The 21,990-nt window shown below is 46.2% G+C and overlaps 1 protein-coding gene across 2 annotated transcripts in view; it reads right to left on the minus strand.

Annotated features, from left to right (window-relative positions):
* The window catches only part of atp8b1 (ATPase phospholipid transporting 8B1), a 74,063-nt gene that overhangs the window by 22,731 nt on the left and 29,342 nt on the right, over positions 1 to 21,990 (minus strand). For both annotated transcript variants that reach the window (XM_090191618.1, XM_090191619.1), the window contains exons 5-15: positions 19,853 to 19,951; positions 17,733 to 17,794; positions 16,552 to 16,624; positions 16,363 to 16,433; positions 15,456 to 15,538; positions 12,178 to 12,336; positions 9,742 to 9,830; positions 2,234 to 2,424; positions 1,044 to 1,252; positions 589 to 632; positions 311 to 467 (exon numbers count right to left, since the gene is read on the minus strand). In XM_090191618.1, coding sequence (XP_090047744.1) covers positions 311 to 467; positions 589 to 632; positions 1,044 to 1,252; positions 2,234 to 2,424; positions 9,742 to 9,830; positions 12,178 to 12,336; positions 15,456 to 15,538; positions 16,363 to 16,433; positions 16,552 to 16,624; positions 17,733 to 17,794; positions 19,853 to 19,951 — 1,237 coding nt within the window. The remainder of the gene's footprint in view (positions 1 to 310; positions 468 to 588; positions 633 to 1,043; positions 1,253 to 2,233; positions 2,425 to 9,741; positions 9,831 to 12,177; positions 12,337 to 15,455; positions 15,539 to 16,362; positions 16,434 to 16,551; positions 16,625 to 17,732; positions 17,795 to 19,852; positions 19,952 to 21,990) is intronic.

A 21,990-nucleotide genomic window follows, 5' to 3' on the forward strand; every position in this document is an offset into this window, starting at 1 on the left:
GGCCAGATCTCAATGGTACTCTGAATACACATCCACTCTGGGGCCAGATCTCCATGGTACTCTGAATACACATCCACTCTGGGGCCAGATCTCCATGGTACTCTGAATACACATCCACTCTGGGCCCAGATCTCCATGGTTCTCTGAAGGAAGGCTACCTAGTCTTCCTAGGTGTGTTCAATTAACAGGACTAATCACATACTGTGTGTGTGTAATCAGTGATTTCTGAACTGACCAATCAATAAATAAATAAAATCATCCAATGATTGCTTGAACTTTGAACTCTATCATCACTACGCAGGTTCCTTACCTTCTTTCTGTTCCACCATGACAGTGTGACACAAAGACAGCAGCTTGAAGAACTCCAAGGTGTCTTTGTCCTTCTTGGACCGGATGCAGGCCACCAGGGAATGATCCAAGTACTCAAACTTCCTGTCTGCGTACTTGTTCCAGGTGAAGTCCACTGGCTGTGAAGTAACGAGGGAAAGAAATGACCATCAAGACAATGCTATAGATGAAGCACTGTATGTGTCAAACCTGAATAAAATAATGTTTCAGTACAAAAAAAAAAAAAAAAAAAAAATGTACCTTCCCACGATCCAGAGGTACACCCGCAACATTAGCAGGGTCACCTGTCAAATGAAAATACACGAATGCATCACGTCATAACACAAGCTTCAAAAAACGATGTTTACAGGTGAAATCTGTTACACTAAAAAAACAATGCAGAGTGGACCAAGGATGTCCAGTCAAGCAATACTTGGGAGACCTTTAAAAATGGTCATTTGGCAATAACAACAAACCAAATGTTATTGGTCACATACACATATTTAGCAGACGGTGAAGTTAGCGTCCATGATGAATATTATTTGAATATTTTTAACTAGAAATGTGTCGACATCCTTAGAAAATAAGTTCATTAAATTGTACTTTTTTTGTACTGCGGGTGGTAGTGAAAGGACAACCACCTTGACAACGACAGCATGAACTGATCTGGGAACACCAAGCTACACTCTAGCCAGGATGTAACAAATGAGTCTTACCAAAGGTGTGTCCAGCAATGGTGCATTTCTTGAAGGCCATGATGTTCTGCGTGAGGGTACCGGTCTTGTCTGAGAAGATGTACTCGATCTGACCCAGCTGCTCGTTGAGGGTGGTGGTGCGGGCCTTGGCTGGGGTGTCTTTCTCCTGGTAGTACATCTGAAGGTCCCAGTTGATGAACTTAGACTGGCCCAAACGAATCACCTCCACACTGGAGAGGAAATTGGAAATATATTTCACCTTTATTTTTAAAACACGGAAAGACCCTAGATTAGAAACCTATTCTGGATGTGGGGACCTGAAATACTCTCATGACGACTCAATACAGTATTCTATTGTTATTCCCTAAGGTACACAGGTACATGGGTGTTAGGATACTAGGAACTAGGAGATAATACAACCGTTCAGAGGATACTAGGAACTAGGAGATAATAACGACAGTTCAGAGGATACTAGGAAATAATACGACCGTTCAGAGGATACCGGGAACTAGGATAAAATACGATCGTTCAGAGGATACTAGGGACTATGAGATAATAACGACAGTTCAGAGGATACTAGGAGATAATAACAACAGTTCAGAGGATACTAGGAACTAGGAGATATTAACAACCGTTCAGAGGATACTGGGAACTAGGAGATAATAACAACAGTTCAGAGGATACTGGGAACTAGGAGATAATAACAACAGTTCAGAGGATACTAGGAACTAGGAGATAATAACAACAGTTCAGAGGATACTAGGAACTAGGAGATAATAACAACAGTTCAGAGGATACTAGGAACTAGGAGATAATAACAACAGTTCAGAGGATACTGGGAACTAGGAGATAATAACAACAGTTCAGAGGATACTAGGAACTAGGAGATAATAACAACAGTTCAGAGGATACTAGGAACTAGGAGATAATGACAGAGTCTTTGACTAAATAAAGCCCTCTAAAAGCAGGTGGTAGACGGTACAAAAGAAAGAGCTTGGTCGTGTGCAATAGGTAGAAAACGTTTTGAAACAGAATAAAAACAGGGAAGTTCTACACAAATTTTCCCATTAAAAAAAAACACAGATTTGCTACGATGTGCCCTACTGAACACAACACCCTTGCCTGTGTTTGAGAGCGACTCGCCCAGGGAAATTATTACAACGGGTACCCTTATTCAAGTCAAATGAGTCTGATTCTATTTCTATACTCACCTGACGTAGAGGGAGATGGGAACCATGGTGTTGAGCACGATGATGTACCCCCAGAAGCTGAGGAAACCTCTGTAAGAAGCAGTCTGGTCCTTACCGTCATACAGATACCAGGCCTTGCTGCCTACTTCCTCGTACCAGAAGGTGTTTCCGATGGCCAGGCCAGCACACAACAGGACCAGGATTACAAAGATCTGGAGAGGAGAAGGAATTGAAATCAATAGTTTTAATACTTTCTTACACTGCATCTCTATTTCCACAAGCATTCATCTCATCTCAAGCATGTATTTATTATGGATCCCCATTAGTTTCTGCCAAGGCAGCAGCTACTCTTTCTGGGGTTTATTATGGATCCCCATTTAGTTTCTGCCAAGGCAGCAGCTACTCTTCCTGGGGTTTATTATGGATCCCCATGTAGTTCCTGCCAAGGCAGCAGCCACTCTTCCTGGGGTTTATTATGGATCCCAATTAGTTCCTGCCAAGGCAGCAGCTACTCTTCCTGGGGTTTATTATGGATCCCCATTAGTTCCTGCCAAGGCAGCAGCCACTCTTCCTGGGGTTTATTATGGATCCCCATTAGTTCCTGCCAAGGCAGCAGCCACTCTTCCTGGGGTTTATTATGGATCCCCATTAGTTCCTGCCAAGGCAGCAGCAACTCTTCCTGGGGTCCGGTCAACATTAAAATACATTTTACAGATTCCACAATGCATTAAGTGTGCGCCCTCAGGCCACTACGCTACAAAACAATCCAGGTGTATTTGTCTATAGTGTGTATGTTGTCTGTGTGTGTGTGTCTTCACAGTCCTTGTTGTTCCATAAGGTGTATTTTTATCTGTTTCTTTAAACCTGATTTTACTGCTGGCATCAGTTACCTGATGTGGAATAGAGTTCCATGTAGTCATGACTCATATGTAGTACTTTGCACTTCCCATAGTCTGTTCTGGACTTGGGGACAGTGAAGAGACCTCTGGTGGCATGTCTTGTGTCCGAGCGGTGTGCTAGTAGTTCACCTCGGTGCATTCAACAGGTCAAGCATTCGTATAAAAACAAGTCGTGAAGAAGTCGATCTCTCCTCCACTTTGATCCATGAGAGAATGACATTATCAAGGTCAGCGCTACGCATACATTTAGCGCTACGCGTACATTCAGCGCTACGCGTACATTCGGCGCTACTTGTTCTGGGCCAGTTGTAATTCTCCATAGTCCCTCTGTGGCACCTGACCACACGACTGGGAGCAGTCCAGGTGCAACAAAACTAGAGCCTGTAGGACCTGCCTTGTTGAGATTGTCGCTAAGGCAGAACAGCCGCCTCCTCTGCATCGCAGTGTTGCAGCTTCACTACAGCCTGGGGTTCGATCCCAGCCGGCCGTGACCAGGAGTCCCATATGGTGGCGCACAATTTGCCCAGCGTCGTCCGGGTGAGTTTGGCCGGGGGGGCTTCCTTGGCTTATCGTGCTCTAGCGACTCCTTGTGGCGGGTCGGGCGCCTGCAGGCTGACTTCGGTCATCAGGTGAACGGTGTTTCCGCCAACACATTGGTGCAGCTGGATTCCGGGTTAAGCGAGCAGGTGTTTAGAAGTGTGGCTTGGCGGGTCATGTTTCAGCATGACTCGTCTTTGTCTCTCCCGAGCCCGTTGGGGAGTTGCAGTGATGAGACAAGATCATAAAATCGAGTCCAAAAGGGTGTTTCAATTTTTTTTTTTATAAAAAAAAAAAAAAGGCAGATCTATCCCCATCTTAGCTACTGTTGCTTTTGAGGAGGATGGGTTCATGGTAATGGCTGGAGCGGAATGAATGGAATGGTATCAAATATGTCAAACACATGGTTTCCATGGTTTCCATGGGTTTGATGCCATTCAATTTGCTCCGTTCCAGACATTATTATGAGCTGTTCTCCCCTCAGAAACCGACCACCGGTTTTTGACCATAACAGTTTACAATCCAGGGTTACGCCAAGCAGTTTAGTCTCCTCAACTAGCTCAATTTCCACATTATTCATGTCAAGACTTAGTTGAGGTTTAGTGAATGATTTGCTCCAAATAAAATGCTTATTAGGTTTTTAGAAAATATCTAGGACCAATTGATTTCTTGCCAGGCACTCTAAAAACAGACTGCAGCTCATTGTTAAGAGTTACAGTGATTTAACTTGCTGTGGTATCTGACGTGTGTAGTGTTGAGTCGTCCTCATACATAGAAACACAGGCTTTACTCAGAGCCAGTGGCAGGTGATTAGACAGCTGCCCTGGGGAATTCCTGATTCTACCCGGATTATGTTGGAGAACACCCTCTGTGTTAAGACAGGCAACTCTTCATAGTATAGCAGGCGCTGTAAAGTCATAACATATAAGTTCTTTCAGCAGCAGACTATGATAAATGTCAAAAGCCGCACTGGAGTCTAACAAAACAGCCACCAATCTCATCAATTTCTCTCAGCCTATCATCAGTCATTTGTGTAAGTGCGTGTTGAATGCCCTTTCCCTAGAAGCGTGCTGAAAGTCTTCACTTATTTACTGTAAAACAGCAGTGTATCTGCATTATAAAACATTTACTAAGACCTCTGAGTAGCAACATAACGTGTGAAATGCTTGATAATGTATGTGATATAAACAGAGAGGTATATTTCCTGGGTGATTTTAAATATTGACTGGCTCTCATCAAGCTGCCCACTCAAGAAAAAGCCTCAAACTGTAACCAGTGTCTGCAACCTGGATCAGGTTATCAGTCAACCTACCAAGGGGATTTGCAAACAGCACAGTAATGAAATCATCAACATGTATTGATCACATCTTCACTAATGCTACAGAAATCTGCTGTAAAGCAGTATCCAAATCCATCGGATGTATTGATCACAATATGGTATCCATACAATGAATTCGGGAAGTATTCAGACCCCTTCTCTTTTTCCAAGTTACAGCCTTAAACTAAAATGGATTAAATAAAAACAAATTCCTCATCAATGTACACACAATACCCCATAATGACAAAGTGAAAATATTTGCACATTTATATAAAATAAAAATCCAAAATATCTTATTTACATAGGTATTCAGACTTTTTTACGTTGAGACACAAAAAAAAATTGAGCTCAGGTGCATCCTGTTCCCATTGATCATCCTTGACATGTTTCAACAACTTGATTGGAGTCCACTTGTGGTAAATTCAATTGAAAAAAAAAAAGGCACACACCTGTCTATATAGGTTCCCAAAGGTGGACTCCTGGAAACCAAGCCATGAGGTTGAAGGAATTGTCCGTAGAGCTCCGAGACAGGATTGCGTCGAGGCACAGATCTAGGGAAGGGTACCAAAAAAATGTCTGCAGCATTGAAGGTCCCCAAGAACACAGTGGCCTCCATCATTCTTAAATGGAAGAAGATTGGAAACACCAAGACTCTTCCTAGAGCTGGCCGCCCAGCCAAACTGAGCAATCTGGAGAGAAGGGCATTGGGCAGTGAGGTGACCAAGAACCCAATGGTCACTACCTGAGCTCCAGCATGGACTGAGAGACTAGTCAGGATCGAGGGAAAGATGAACGGAGCAAAGTACAGAGAGATCCTTGATGAAAACCTGCTCCAGAGCGCTCAGGACCTTCCAACAGGACAACGATCCTAAACACACAGCCAAGACAACGCAGGTGTGGCTTCGGGGACAAGTCTCAATGTTCTTGGATCGCCCAGCCAGAGCCCGATCGAACATCTCTGGAGAGACCCTGAAAATAGCTGTGCATTGACGACGCTCCCCATCCAACCTGACAGAGCTTGAGAGGATCTGCAGAGAAAAATTGGAGAAACTCCACAAATACAGGTGTGCCAAGCTTATAGCTTCATACCATTTTAGAATAAGGGTAGCCTAGTGGTTAGAGCGTTGGACTAGTAACTGAAAGGTTTCAAGTTCAAATCCCCGAGCTGACAAGGTACAAATCTGTTGTTCTGCCCCCTGAACAAGGCAGTTAACCCACTGTTCCTGGCCGTCATTGAAAATAAGATTTTGTGACTTGCCTAGTTAAATAAAAGGTAAAATACATTAAAAAAAAAAACATACACTATGACTTCCAAAACTCCTGGGACAATACATTTTCTGCAACACTACGACAAACTCAGCGACACCATAATAGTGATTATCTGAGCAGGGCTTGGGTCATTGATAAGTCATTGTCTCAACACAGCCTTGAAATCTGTGGACAGAGTCCAGGAGCCAAGATGATTTGGACAGACTCATTCCTGTAGACCATCTTTTGTTTCCAGAAGGTGACAAAGTTAATTATAAAAGTTATGCCAACAGAGCTACAGTACTATTTTTGCCATACGTGCAATGCCAGTAGCCTGCATTGGTACCAGGCCTGAAATAATCGGCCTCTATTTGGAATCTTTCAGAGCTAGAATCAGTTCTTTAAAATCTATTTTTCAGCAGTTCCGAGCTAGCCCTCACAATGTAATTTGACCCCACATGGACTACGACAGCGTTAGCCCCAGGCATCCATCGTAGAATGGTAGAAAGCAGTCTTAATGCTCTGTACAAGGACTCCAGGACAGCACAGGAGTTTTGCCCCAGGAACCGAGATGTTTCTCACCATAGAGCTGTTTGAAGTCTGTGTCCAGTTCGGGATTCCCATCGCTCCCCCCCCGGAAGCATGAAGAGGATTCCCCCCCCCCCCCCGGGAGCATGAAGAGGATTCCCCCCCCCCCCCGGAAGCATGAAGAGGATTTCCCCCCCCCCCCCGGAAGCATGAAGAGGATTCTCCCCCCCCCCGGAAGCATGAAGAGGATTCCCCCCCCCCCCCCCCCCCCGGGAGCATGAAGAGGATTCCCCCCCCCCTCCCCGTGAGCATGAAGAGGATTCTCCCCACCCGCACCCCCCCCCCCGGGAGCATGAAGAGGATTCCCCCCCCCCTCCCCGTGAGCATGAAGAGGATCCCCCCCCCCCCTCCCCGTGAGCATGAAGAGGATTCTCCCCCCCCCCCCTGGGAGCATGAAGAGGATTCTCCCCCCCCCCCCCCGGGAGCATGAAGAGGATCCCCCCCCCCCCCCCGGGAGCATGAAGAGGATTCCCCCCCCCCCCCCCCCGGAAGCATGAAGAGTATTCTCCCCCCGGAAGCATGAAGAGGATTCTCCCCCCCCGCGAGCATGAAGAGGATTCTCCCCCCCTCTCCCTGTGAGCATGAAGAGGATTCCCCCCCTCTCCCCGTGAGCATGAAGAGGATTCTCCCCCCCCGCGAGCATGAAGAGGATTCTCACCCCCCCCCCCCGGGAGCATGGAGAGGATTCTCCCCCCCCCCCACCCCCGGGAGCATGAAGAGGATTCCCCCCCCCCCCCGGGAGCATGAAGAGGAATTCCCCCCCCCCCCCCCCGGGAGCATGAAGAGGAATTCCCCCCCTCCCCGGGAGCATGAAGAGGATTCCCCCCCCCCCCCCCCGGGAGCATGAAGAGGATTCCCCCCCCCCTCCCCGGGAGCATGAAGAGGATTCCCCCCCCCCCTCCCCGGGAGCATGAAGAGGATTCCCCCCCCCCCTCCCCGGGAGCATGAAGAGGATTCCCCCCCCCCCTCCCCGGGAGCATGAAGAGGATTCCCCCCCCCCCTCCCCGGGAGCATGAAGAGGATTCCCCCCCCCCCTCCCCGGGAGCATGAAGAGGATTCCCCCCCACCTCCCCGGGAGCATGAAGAGGATTCCCCCCCACCTCCCCGGGAGCATGAAGAGGATTCTCACCCACCTCCCCGGGAGCATGAAGAGGATTCTCACCCACCTCCCTGGGAGCATGAAGAGGATTCCCCGCCACCTCCCCGGGAGCATGAAGAGGATTCCCCCCCACCTCCCCGGGAGCATGAAGAGGATTCCCCCCCACCTCCCCGGGAGCATGAAGAGGATTCTCCCCCCCCGGGAGCATGAAGAGGATTCCCCCCCACCTCCCCGGGAGCATGAAGAGGATTCTCCCCCCCCGGGAGCATGAAGAGGATTCTCCCCCCCTGCACTCCCCCCGGGAGCATGAAGAGGATCTCCCCGGGAGCATGAAGAGGATCCCCCCCCCCCCCCCCCGGGAGCATGAAGAGGATTCTCCCCCCCCCCCCCGGGAGCATGAAGAGGATTCTCCCCCCCCCCCCCCCCCCCCCCCGGGAGCATGAAGAGGATTCCCCCCCCCCCGGGAGCATGAAGAGGATTCTCCCCCCCCCGGGAGCATGAAGAGGATTCCCCCCCCCCCTCCCCGGGAGCATGAAGAGGATTCTCCCCCGGGAGCATGAAGAGGATTCCCCCCCCCCCCCGGGAGCATGAAGAGGATTCCCCCCCTCCCCGGGAGCATGAAGAGGATTCTCCCCCCCCCCTCCAAAGGAGCATGAAGAGGATTCCCCCCCCCCCCTCCCCGGGAGCATGAAGAGGATTCCCCCCCACCCCTCCCCGGGAGCATGAAGAGGATTCCCCCCCACCCCTCCCCGGGAGCATGAAGAGGATTCCCCCCCACCCCTCCCCGGGAGCATGAAGAGGATTCCCCCCCACCCCTCCCCGGGAGCATGAAGAGTATTCCCCCCCACCTCCCCGGGAGCATGAAGAGGATTCCCCCCCACCTCCTCGGGAGCATGAAGAGGATTCCCCCCCACCTCCCCGGGAGCATGAAGAGGATTCCCCCCGGGAGCATGAAGAGGATTCTCCCCCCCCGGGAGCATGAAGAGGATTCTCCCCCCCCGCACTCCCCCCGGGAGCATGAAGAGGATCCCCCCCGGGAGCATGAAGAGGATTCTCCCCCCCCCACCCCCCCCCCGGGAGCATGAAGAGGATTCTACCCCCCCAGAAGCATGAAGAGGATCCCCCCCGGGAGCATGAAGAGGATTCTCTCCCCCCCCCGGGAGCATGAAGAGGATTCTCCCCCCCCCCCCCCCCCCCCGGGAGCATGAAGAGGATTCTCCCCCCCCCCACCCCCACCCCCCCCGGGAGCATGAAGAGGATTCTACCCCCCCGGAAGCATGAAGAGGATCCCCCCCCGGGAGCATGAAGAGGATCCCCCCCCGGGAGCATGAAGAGGATTCTCCCCCCGGAAGCATGAAGAGGATTCTCCCCCCCGGGAGCTTGAAGAGGAACAGATTAAAGAGGAGGAACAGGTCAGATTACAGGGGGAAAAGCAACAGCTAGCAGGGAACACAGCCGCAATTAGCATGGGACGCCTTTGCAGTCCCAGCCAAAATGGAAAACCCTGCTAGCTTTCTACTGATAGCTACCAGCTAGAATGGTAGCTAGCTCCAGCAAACAAATTCGGACTTCTTGGTCTGGCAGGATCCCGGGACAGATAGTAGTAGTCACAGCAACTGAGGATAACTGTGTCGCGTGAGCCAAAATAAAAAAAAGTATATCAACCAAACTTAGAGAGAAAACACTGGTCACAAATGTAAAATAATAAAATAAACCGAGGTTTGTTGTTCAACATACGTCACACTCTGATGTAAATGGATTTTAAAAGAGACTCCATTTCATAAAGGGTGAAATATTTTTGCGAAGGTGTAGTGGATGACCGAAGGTAAATACCACTTACAGTGTACACCATGTAGTTCATCAATTCATCGATTTTAGTCCTCTTGAATCTGGTCTTGCCCCCATTCCTCATGATTTTAGTGTCGGCGCCTTACATTAAAACACCAAACAAACAGATGAGGAAGGGTTTGCATATGAGATTAAGTCCAAGACAGCATATTTACATGAATACATGTCCATGTTGTTGGTAGGTCTGTATATTGATCATGAAAGTGTGTGAGGTACAGTGCCTTGCGAAAGTATTCGGGCCCCCTTGAACTTTGCGACCTTTTGCCACATTTCAGGCTTCAAACATAAAGATATAAAACTGTATTTTTTTGTGAAGAATCAACAACAAGTGGGACACAATCATGAAGTGGAACGACATTTATTGGATATTTCAAACTTTTTTAACAAATCAAAAACTGAAAAATTGGGCGTGCAAAATTATTCAGCCCCCTTAAGTTAATACTTTGTAGCGCCACCTTTTGCTGCGATTACAGCTGTAAGTCGCTTGGGGTATGTCTCTATCAGTTTTGCACATCGAGAGACTGAATTTTTTTCCCATTCCTCCTTGCAAAACAGCTCGAGCTCAGTGAGGTTGGATGGAGAGCATTTGTGAACAGTAGTTTTCAGTTCTTTCCACAGATTCTCGATTGGATTCAGGTCTGGACTTTGACTTGGCCATTCTAACACCTGGATATGTTTATTTTTGAACCATTCCATTGTAGATTTTGCTTTATGTTTTGGATCATTGTCTTGTTGGAAGACAAATCTCCGTCCCAGTCTCAGGTCTTTTGCAGCCTCCATCAGGTTCTCTTCCAGAATGGTCCTGTATTTGGCTCCATCCATCTTCCCATCAATTTTAACCATCTTCCCTGTCCCTGCTGAAGAAAAGCAGGCCCAAACCATGATGCTGCCACCACCATGTTTGACAGTGGGGATGGTGTTCAGCTGTGTTGCTTTTACGCCAAACATAACATTTTGCATTGTTGCCAAAAAGTTCAATTTTGGTTTCATCTGACCAGAGCACCTTCTTCCACATGTTTGGTGTGTCTCCCAGGTGGCTTGTGGCAAACTTTAAACAACACTTTTTATGGATATCTTTAAGAAATGGCTTTCTTCTTGCCACTCTTCCATAAAGAACAGATTTGTGCAATATACGACCGATTGTTGTCCTATGGACAGAGTCTCCCACCTCAGCTGTAGATCTCTGCAGTTCATCCAGAGTGATCATGGGCCTCTGGGCTGCATCTCTGATCAGTCTTCTCCTTGTATGAGCTGAAAGTTTAGAGGGACGGCCAGGTCTTGGTAGATTTGCAGTGGTCTGATACTCCTTCCATTTCAATATTATCGCTTGCACAGTGCTCCTTGGGATGTTTAAAGCTTGGGAAATCTTTTTGTATCCAAATCCGGCTTTAAACTTCTTCACAACAGTATCTCGGACCTGCCTGGTGTGTTCCTTGTTCTTCATGATGCTCTCTGCGCTTTTAACGGACCTCTGAGACTATCACAGTGCAGGTGCATTTATACGGAGACATGATTACACACAGGTGGATTGTATTTATCATCATTAGTCATTTAGGTCAACATTGGATCATTCAGAGATCCTCACTGAACTTCTGGAGAGAGTTTGCTGCACTGAAAGTAAAGGGGCTGAATCATTTTGCACACCCACTTTTTCAGTTTTTGATTTGTTAAAACAGTTTGAAATATCCAATAAATGTCGTTCCACTTCATGATTGTGTCCCGCTTGTTGTTGATTCTTCACAAAAAAATACAGTTTTATATCTTTATGTTTGAAGCCTGAAATGTGGCAAAAGGTCGCAAAGTTCAAGGGGGCCGAATACTTTCGCAAGGCACTGTATTTACCTGAAAAGATGTCTGTGGCTGTGTCAAATCATGTGCTATTCATTACATGCTTCTTAACCAACAGGTATGGACTAACTGTGAAGTGAGTGAGGCGAGTGAGGCGAGTGAATGAATGGAGTGAATTAATGAATGAGTGGAGTGGAGTGAATGAGTGGAGTGGAGTGAATGAGTGGAGTGAATGAGTGGAGTGAATGAGTGGAGTGGAGTGAATGAGTGGAGTGAATGAGTGGAGTGAATGAGTGGAGTGGAGTGAATGAATGAATGAGTGGAGTGGAGTGAATGAATGAATGAATGAGTGGAGTGGAGTGAATGAATGAGTGGAGTGAATGAGTGAGTGGAGTGAATGAATGAATGAATGAATGAGTGGAGTGAGTGAGTGAGTGAGTGAGTGAGTGAGTGAGTGAGTGGAGTGAGTGGAGTGAGTGGAGTGAGTGAGGGAGTGAGGGAGTGGAGTGAGTGGAGTGAGTGGAGTGAGTGGAGTGAGTGGAGTGAGTGGAGTGAGTGAGTGAGTGGAGTGAGTGGAGTGGAGTGAGTGGAGTGAGTGGAGTATATCCATTGGTTCTGAAAGGTTATGCAAGGTATTTACCTGCGAAGATGACCAGTCCGTGACACTCGTCAGTGTTTCTGATCCTACATCCTCTCAGCATCATATTGTCCAGATTCAGAGGGAAGCGGTCTTTCCCCCAATGCATGGTCCCCGTGAACTTATCCAGACGGTTGTTAGGCTCCTCACACTCTATCATGGCTGTATGAGGAAACAAGGGAACAGTGACACACTATCACGGCTGTATGAGGAAACGAGGGAACAGTGACACACTATCACGGCTGTATGAGGAAACGAGGGAACAGTGACACACTATCGCGGCTGTATGAGGAAACGAGGGAACAGTGACACACTATCACGGCTGTATGAGGAAACAAGGGAACAGTGACACACTATCACGGCTGTATGAGGAAACGAGGGAACAGTGACACACTATCACGGCTGTATGAGGAAACAAGGGAACAGTGACACACTATCGCGGCTGTATGAGGAAACAAGGGAACAGTGACACACTATCATTGCTGTATGAGGAAACGAGGGAACAGTGACCACACACTATCACGGCTGTATGAGGAAACGAGGGAACAGTGACACACTATCGCGGCTGTATGAGGAAACAGTGACACACTATCACGGCTGTATGAAGAAACAGTGACAGTTCACAAGTCTACAATATGTCTCAGAGTGATTACGATTGGCTGGAGGTATAAAATAACTCTTGCTTCTAAAAGGAGTCGGAGTATGTGCAGGAGAGCAACCTACTGGTTCAATAGAAGTGTCAGAATTAGGGGAGCTAAAGTATTCCCTTAAACGGATGTTTCTAAAAAACTTAAACATGTCTACTTTAACATCAAAATCGTTGCACTGAGTTGTAGGCACAAAAGATAACCCTTTATTAAGCAAAGAGACATGGGCAGGGCTCAATATCTTGCTTGATAAATTAAAGACACTCAGTCCCGTGGGCTCTGGGACCGTGTGAACGGTCTCCTCTGCCTCTGATGTTCAGTGACACACTATCACGGCTGTATGAGGAAACAGTGACACACTATCACGGCTGTATGAGGAAACAGTGACACACTATCACGGCTGTATGAGGAAACAGTGACACACTATCACGGCTGTATGAGGAAACGAGGGAACAGTGACACACTATAACGGCTGTATGAGGAAACGAGGGAACAGTGACACACTATTACGGCTGTATGAGGAAACAAGGGAACAGTGACACACTATCACGGCTGTATGAGGAAACAGTGACACACTATCACGGCTGTATGAGGAAACAGTAACACACTATCACGGCTGTATGAGGAAACGAGGGAACAGTGACACACTATCACGGCTGTATGAGGAAACAAGGGAACAGTGACACACTATCACGGCTGTATGAGGAAACAAGGGAACAGTGACACACTATCACGGCTGTATGAGGAAACAGTGACACACTATCACGGCTGTATGAGGAAACGAGGAAACAGTGACACACTATCGCGGCTGTATGAGGAAACAGTGACAGACTATCACGGCTGTATGAGGAAACGAGGGAACAGTGACACACTATCATGGCTGTATGAGAAAACGAGGGAACAGTGACACACTATCACGGCTGTATGAGGAAACGAGGGAACAGTGACAAAACTATCACGGCTGTATGAGGAAACAAGGGAACAGTGACACACTATCATGGCTGTATGAGAAAACGAGGGAACAGTGACACACTATCACGGCTGTATGAGGAAACGAGGGAACAGTGACCACACACTATCACGGCTGTATGAGGAAACAGTGACACACTATCACGGCTGTATGAGGAAACAGTGACACACTATCACGGCTGTATGAGGAAACAGTGACACACTATCACGGCTGTATGAGGAAACAGTGACACACTATCACGGCTGTATGAGGAAACGAGGGAACAGTGACACACTATAACGGCTGTATGAGGAAACGAGGGAACAGTGACACACTATTACGGCTGTATGAGGAAACAAGGGAACAGTGACACACTATCACGGCTGTATGAGGAAACAGTGACACACTATCACGGCTGTATGAGGAAACAAGGGAACAGTGACACACTATAACGGCTGTATGAGGAAACAAGGGAACAGTGACACACTATCACGGCTGTATGAGGAAACAGTGACACACTATCACGGCTGTATGAGGAAACAAGGGAACAGTGACACACTATCACGGCTGTATGAGGAAACAGTGACACACTATCACGGCTGTATGAGGAAACAAGGGAACAGTGACACACTATAACGGCTGTATGAGGAAACGAGGGAACAGTGACACACTATAACGGCTGTATGAGGAAACAAGGGAACAGTGACACACTATCACGGCTGTATGAGGAAACAAGGGAACAGTGACACACTATCACGGCTGTATGAGGAAACAAGGGAACAGTGACACACTATAACGGCTGTATGAGGAAACAAGGGAACAGTGACACACTATCACGGCTGTATGAGGAAACAAGGGAACAGTGACACACTATAACGGCTGTATGAGGAAACAAGGGAACAGTGACACACTATCATTGCTGTATGAGGAAACGAGGGAACAGTGACACACTATCATGGCTGTATGAGGAAACGAGGGAACAGTGACACACTATCATGGCTGTATGAGGAAACGAGGGAACAGTGACACACTATAACGGCTGTATGAGGAAACAAGGGAACAGTGACACACTATCATTGCTGTATGAGGAAACGAGGGAACAGTGACACACTATCATGGCTGTATGAGGAAACGAGGGAACAGTGACACACTATCATGGCTGTATGAGGAAACGAGGGAACAGTGACACACTATCATGGCTGTATGAGGAAACGAGGGAACAGTGACACACTATAACGGCTGTATGAGGAAACAAGGGAACAGTGACACACTATCACGGCTGTATGAGGAAACAAGGGAACAGTGACACACTATCACGGCTGTATGAGGAAACAGTGACACACTATCACGGCTGTATGAGGAAACAGTGACACACTATCACGGCTGTATGAGGAAACAGTGACACACTATCACGGCTGTATGAGGAAACAGTGACACACTATCACGGCTGTATGAGGAAACGAGGGAACAGTGACACACCATCACGGCTGTATGAGGATTCTCTCTCCCACTCCCTCTCCAAAATACACACATTTTATACAACATTTTGATCCTTTGCAGATGCTCTTCTCCATAGCGATGTACAGTTAGTGCATGCCTCTTAAACCCACCACACATATCGAAATAAATATACAGTATGTAACGTCCCTCGGTTAGTTAAGACGGACAGCACAGCAGTATGTTACCGTCAAACTGTGCCAGCTGGTCCTCCTCCTGCAGTCTCTCGTCTGTCACTTTCGGACCCATTTTAAACTTCAGGTTGGTTTCCCTGCAAAACAATCAAATGTACATTGACATTTCAGTAGACTCATTTCGGGACAAATTCAGTATATATATATATATATATTTTTTTTTTAAAAGGAAACCTCTGTACATTTTACACAAGAACAATAACCTGAAAATTTGATTGAATTAACTGAACCATGCTGGGCTTCTGATAGTATTGTTTGACTAATGAGTTTTCAATCGAATCTCCAGGTTGAAGGAGACTATGTGATTATAACAAGTCTCAGCAAACCCTTTTGGTCTCACTTCGCCTCTAAAATGTTTTACGTTTACACAAAAGCACGTTCTGTCAATGTCATTTTATCATGTTATCAAAGGGGACGTTCTTTTAAATTAAATCACACATAAAAAAAGGTTTAAGACACATGGTACGCATCCCAAATGGCACCCTATTCTCTATACAGGATAGTGCACTAAGTTTGACCACGGCCCATAGGGCTCTGGTCTAAAGTAGTGCACTATATAGGGAATAGGGTTCTATAAGGCTCTGGTCTAAAGTAGTGCACTATATAGGGAATAGGGTTCTATAAGGCTCTGGTCTAAAGTAGTGCACTATATAGGGAATAGGGTTCCATAGGGCTCTGGTCTAAAGTAGTGCACTATATAGGGAATAGTGTTCTATAGGGCTCTGGTCTAAAGTAGTGCACTATATAGGGAATAGGGTTCTATAGGGCTCTGGTCTAAAGTAGTGCACTATATAGGGAATAGGGTTCTATAGGGCTCTGGTCTAAAGTAGTGCGCTATATAGGGAATAGGGAGCCATTTGGGACAAGCCCATAATTGAACGTCCATTGGAGAACATCTTACCCATCGAGCTCGGCGGTTTCAACATAACAAAGACTGATGGGGTTTGAACTGGACAACAACAGAATGTCGGCCTAAATGAAGAAAAAAAAAAAATGGGGAAAAAAATAAAATACCCAAATCAAAATATTGTAACTGAATTATATAATGACTAGTTGGGTTTTTAGTCAAAGAACAAATATATGACATTACCGGGATGTGATCATTTTTCTTCAAACGAACCACATCACCGACATGGATATTCATCCACTTCGACACTTGAAACCTGGTTTGGAAAAAAAAGTTTGTTTCATTCAGCTATTCAGATTCTTTGTAGGTCATGTTCAAAGCATGACATTTGTCTTGATGCATAACACATACAAATACAACAAAAACTATTCAAGATATTATAAAACGGTATGCTGCTGCACCAAGGAGCTCCACACCCACAGATAGAAAATATAACAGTATTGTGTAATATACATTCATACCATACACCTAGATATACAACTGTTCTCTCTGCTACCGCATGGCAAGCGGTATCGGAGTGCCAAGTCTAGGACAAAAAGGCTTCTCAACAGTTTTTACCTCCAAGCCATAAGACTCCTGAACAAGTAATCAAATAGCTACATGGACTATTTGCATTTGTGCCCACCCACCATCCACAAACCCCTCTTTTTACACTGCTGCTACTCTCTATTCATCATATATGCATAGTCACTTTAACCATATCTACATGTACATACTACCTCAAATCAGCCTGACTAACCAGTATCTGTATGTAGCCTAGCTACTGTTAGAGCCTCTCTACTGTATATAGCCTCACTACTGTATATAGCCTCACTACTGTATATAGCCTCACTACTGTATATAGCCTCTCTACTGTTATTTTTCACTGTCTTTTTACTGTTGTTTTATTTCTTTACCTACCTCTTGTTCACCTAATACCCTTTTTGCACTATTGGTTAGAGCCTGTAAGTTAGCATTTCACTGATTTGATTTAAAATCGGTCCCATTATGGAGTCTGTGAAAGAACGGGCAGATGGACATCTCCATTTTGAAGTAGTCCATTTTCCTTCTTCTTCTTCTACTACAACTTGTATGAGTTGGTAAACATACTGAACCAGTACTGCCACCTGAGTGTGTTGTTTGAACAGGTGTAAATCCAAGGCTGGCGATTTACTGCCATCCGCAGTTATGGAATGTTTGCTCACAATTCATTGGCTGATCCCTCCTAATGACCTGGATGGAACTTTGTGATCCTTCCTTTAAAAACACTTCAAGTCCCGCCCAGTTGACTACTTTAAAATGGTGTAAACCTTCAATGGAGCTGCCCCCATCGATTAAAACTAGTTATAGCGACGGAGTGATTCTCTGTGGTTCCTAGTCATTACCTGCCGTCCAGGAGAACTTCACACTTCCGATTATTGATCTCGTTGTCCATCCTGTGGCGGGCCTGTTAGAAAGGGAAAACACCAGGCAGGGGTTCAGCACTAAGATTAAAAATGGACCACAATGTTCTCTTCATTAAATGGAGTGCGCTGCATATGCCATCAATGAAAAGGAGGCCTCTTTCTTGGTGCGTCTCTCATCTGTAGGAACGACATGGTTGGATGAACAGAGTCTGTAGGAACGACATGGTTGGATGAACAGAGTCTGTAGGAACGACATGGTTGGATGAACAGAGTCTGTAGGAACGACATGGTTGGATGAAGTTAACAGAGTCTGTAGGAACGACATGGTTGGATGAACAGAGTCTGTAGGAACGACATGGTTGGATGAACAGAGTCTGTAGGAACGACATGGTTGGATGAAGTTAACAGAGTCTGTAGGAACGACATGGTTGGATGAACAGAGTCTGTAGGAACGACATGGTTGGATGAACAGAGTCTGTAGGAACGACATGGTTGGATGAACAGAGTCTGTAGGAACGACATGGTTGGATGAACAGAGTCTGTAGGAACGACATGGTTGGATGAACAGAGTCTGTAGGAACGACATGGTTGGATGAAGTTAACAGAGTCTGTAGGAACAACATGGTTGGATGAAGTTAACAGAGTCTGTAGGAACGACATGGTTGGATGAACAGAGTCTGTAGGAACGACATGGTTGGATGAAGTTAACAGAGTCTGTAGGAATGACATGGTTGGATGAACAGAGTCTGTAGGAACGACATGGTTGGATGAACAGAGTCTGTAGGAACGACATGGTTGGATGAAGTTAACAGAGTCTGTAGGAATGACATGGTTGGATGAACAGAGTCTGTAGGAATGACATGGTTGGATGAACAGAGTCTGTAGGAATGACATGGTTGGATGAAGTTAACAGAGTCTGTAGGAACGACATGGTTGGATGAACAGAGTCTGTAGGAACGACATGGTTGGATGAAGTTAACAGAGTCTGTAGGAATGACATGGTTGGATGAACAGAGTCTGTAGGAACGACATGGTTGGATGAAGTTAACAGAGTCTGTAGGAATGACATGGTTGGATGAAGTTAACAGAGTCTGTAGGAATGACATGGTTGGATGAACAGAGTCTGTAGGAATGACATGGTTGGATGAACAGAGTCTGTAGGAACGACATGGTTGGATGAACAGAGTCTGTAGGAATGACATGGTTGGATGAAGTTAACAGAGTCTGTAGGAATGACATGGTTGGATGAACAGAGTCTGTAGGAACAACATGGTTGGATGAACAGAGTCTGTAGGAACGACATGGTTGGATGAACAGAGTCTGTAGGAATGACATGGTTGGATGAAGTTAACAGAGTCTGTAGGAATGACATGGTTGGATGAACAGAGTCTGTAGGAATGACATGGTTGGATGAACAGAGTCTGTAGGAACGACATGGTTGGATGAACAGAGTCTGTAGGAACGACATGGTTGGATGAACAGAGTCTGTAGGAACGACATGGTTGGATGAAGTTAACAGAGTCTGTAGGAACAACATGGTTGGATGAAGTTAACAGAGTCTGTAGGAACAACATGGTTGGATGAACAGAGTCTGTAGGAACGACATGGTTGGATGAACAGAGTCTGTAGGAACGACATGGTTGGATGAACAGAGTCTGTAGGAATGACATGGTTGGATGAACAGAGTCTGTAGGAACGACATGGTTGGATGAACAGAGTCTGTAGGAACGACATGGTTGGATGAAGTTAACAGAGTCTGTAGGAACAACATGGTTGGATGAAGTTAACAGAGTCTGTAGGAACAACATGGTTGGATGAACAGAGTCTGTAGGAACGACATGGTTGGATGAACAGAGTCTGTAGGAACGACATGGTTGGATGAACAGAGTCTGTAGGAACGACATGGTTGGATGAAGTTAACAGAGTCTGTAGAAACGACATGGTTGGATGAAGTTCCTCCCCCTTTTTGTATACTTGCAGAGAACTTCTCGCCAATGCTTTTACATCAATCTTGTGTTTTTTTTAATCCATGATGGGGAGTGTTAACAAGGGTGGAGAATTGAGATGCAGCCTGCGAGGAGGAGGTCGGAGTCACTCACCAGATCGTCCACCAGGTCTTTGATGGCTGTGATTCCCAGCACCAGAACTAAAGGCACTAAGGTGGTGTACCAAGGCAACGTGGTGATCTCAGGAATAATCTGGCGAATAAATACATGTGCATTAATATCACAATCTATTCCTTTATCCGACACGTTAGAACATGTAAAGGCAGTGTGTTGACTGCAGGAATAATCTGATTATAATGCTTCATATTTTATTGATCTGCGGTTTCTGTTGACCAACAGTGCTTCATCCCTGCTCAGGCCAGGGTCCTGTATAACACCACTACATTACTACTCAGACCAGGGTCCTGTATAACACGACATTACTACTCAGACCAGGGTCCTGTATTATAAACTGGGTGGTTCGAGCCCTGAATGCTGATTTGCTGACAGCCGTGGTATATCAGACCGTACACCATGGGTATGACAAAAACATGTCTTTGTACTGCTCTAATTAAGTTGGTAACCAGTTTATAATAGCAATAAGACACCTCAGGGGTTTGAGTTGTGTCGTGCCTAAGAACAGCCCTTAGCCGTGGTATATTGGCCATATACCACACCCCCTCGTGCCTTATTGCTTAAAAAGAACACTTCATCACCGCTCAGGCCACGGTCATGTACGTTGAACACGATAAATTATATTACAGGGTCAGTACCGGTACCATATTTACAAAGTGCAGGGATAGTGGAGCGATAGAAGTAGATATGGATAGGGGTAAGCTTCTCTTCCCCAGTGATGTACCGGGCTGTCAGCACATCCAATCCCCTGGGTCGGTGGCTAACTAAACAGAGAACATCCCTGGGCATCCCTACTGGCAAGTCACTAAATACACATGTGTTGTTTGTAAATTATGTCTGAGTGTTGGAGGGTACCCCTGTCTGTCTGTTAATAAAAAAATTAAATGGTGCCGTCTGGTTTGTTTAATAAGGAATGTGATATGATTACTTTTTATACTTAAGTATATTTTAGCAATTACATTTACATTTGATACTTAAGTATATTTAAGTATAAGTATATTTAAGTATATTTAAAACCAAATACTTTTAGACTTTTACTCAAGTAGTATTTTACTGGCTCACTTTTACTTGAGTCATTTTCTATTAAGGTATCTATGACAATTGGGGGCCTCCCGAGTGGCGCAGTGGTCTAAGGCACTGCAACGCAGTGGTAGAGTCGTCACTACAGACACGGGTCGAACCCGGGCTGTGTCGCCGCCAGCCGCGACCGGGAGACGCATGAGGCGGTGCAGAATTGGCCCAGCGTCGTCCGGGTCAGGGGAGAGTTTGGCCGGCCGGGATTGTCCTTGTACAATTGCACTCTAGCGACTTTTTTTTATTTATTTTTTTACCTTTATTTAACTAGGCAAGTCAGTTAAGAACAAATTCTTATTTTCAATGGCGGTCTAGGAACAGTGGGTTAACTGCCTGTTCGGGGGCAGAACAACAGATTTGTACCTTGTCAGCTCGGGATACGAACTTGCAACCTTTCGGTTACTAGTCCAATGCTCTAACCACTAGGCTACCCTGCCACCCCGCCGTCCTTATTGCATGCACGCTGATTTCAGTCGCCATCTGTACAGTGTTTCCGTGTTAAGCAGCATGTTAAGAAGCAGTACAGCTTGGTGGGTTCGTGCTTCGGAGAAGCATCCATCCGGTTGCCTAGTTACTTTATCTTTACCTACATCTACCTCAATTACCTGGTACCCTACAACGACTCAGTACTGGTACTCCCTGAAAAAGCCATGTTATTACCTGGTACTTCCTGTATATAGCCATGTTATTACCTGGTACTCCCTGAAAAAGCCATGTTATTACCTGGTACTTCCTGTATATAGCCATGTTATTACCTGGTACTTCCTGTATACAGCCATGTTATTACCTGGTACTCCCTGAAAAAGCCATGTTATTACCTGGTACTTCCTGTATATATCCATGTTACTACCTGGTACTCCCTGTATACAGCCATGTTACTACCTGGTACTTCCTGTATATAGCCATGTTACTACCTGGTACTCCCTGTATACAGCCATGTTACTACCTGGTACTTGTGTATAGCCATGTTATTACCTGGTACTCCCTGTATATAGCCATGTTATTAACTGGTACTTCTTGTATATAGCCATGTTATTAACTGG

The sequence above is a fragment of the Oncorhynchus mykiss genome, chromosome 12, assembly GCF_057628025.1.
Source record: "Oncorhynchus mykiss isolate SJ-2025 chromosome 12, ASM5762802v1, whole genome shotgun sequence".
In the NCBI taxonomy this organism is placed as follows: domain Eukaryota; kingdom Metazoa; phylum Chordata; class Actinopteri; order Salmoniformes; family Salmonidae; genus Oncorhynchus; species Oncorhynchus mykiss.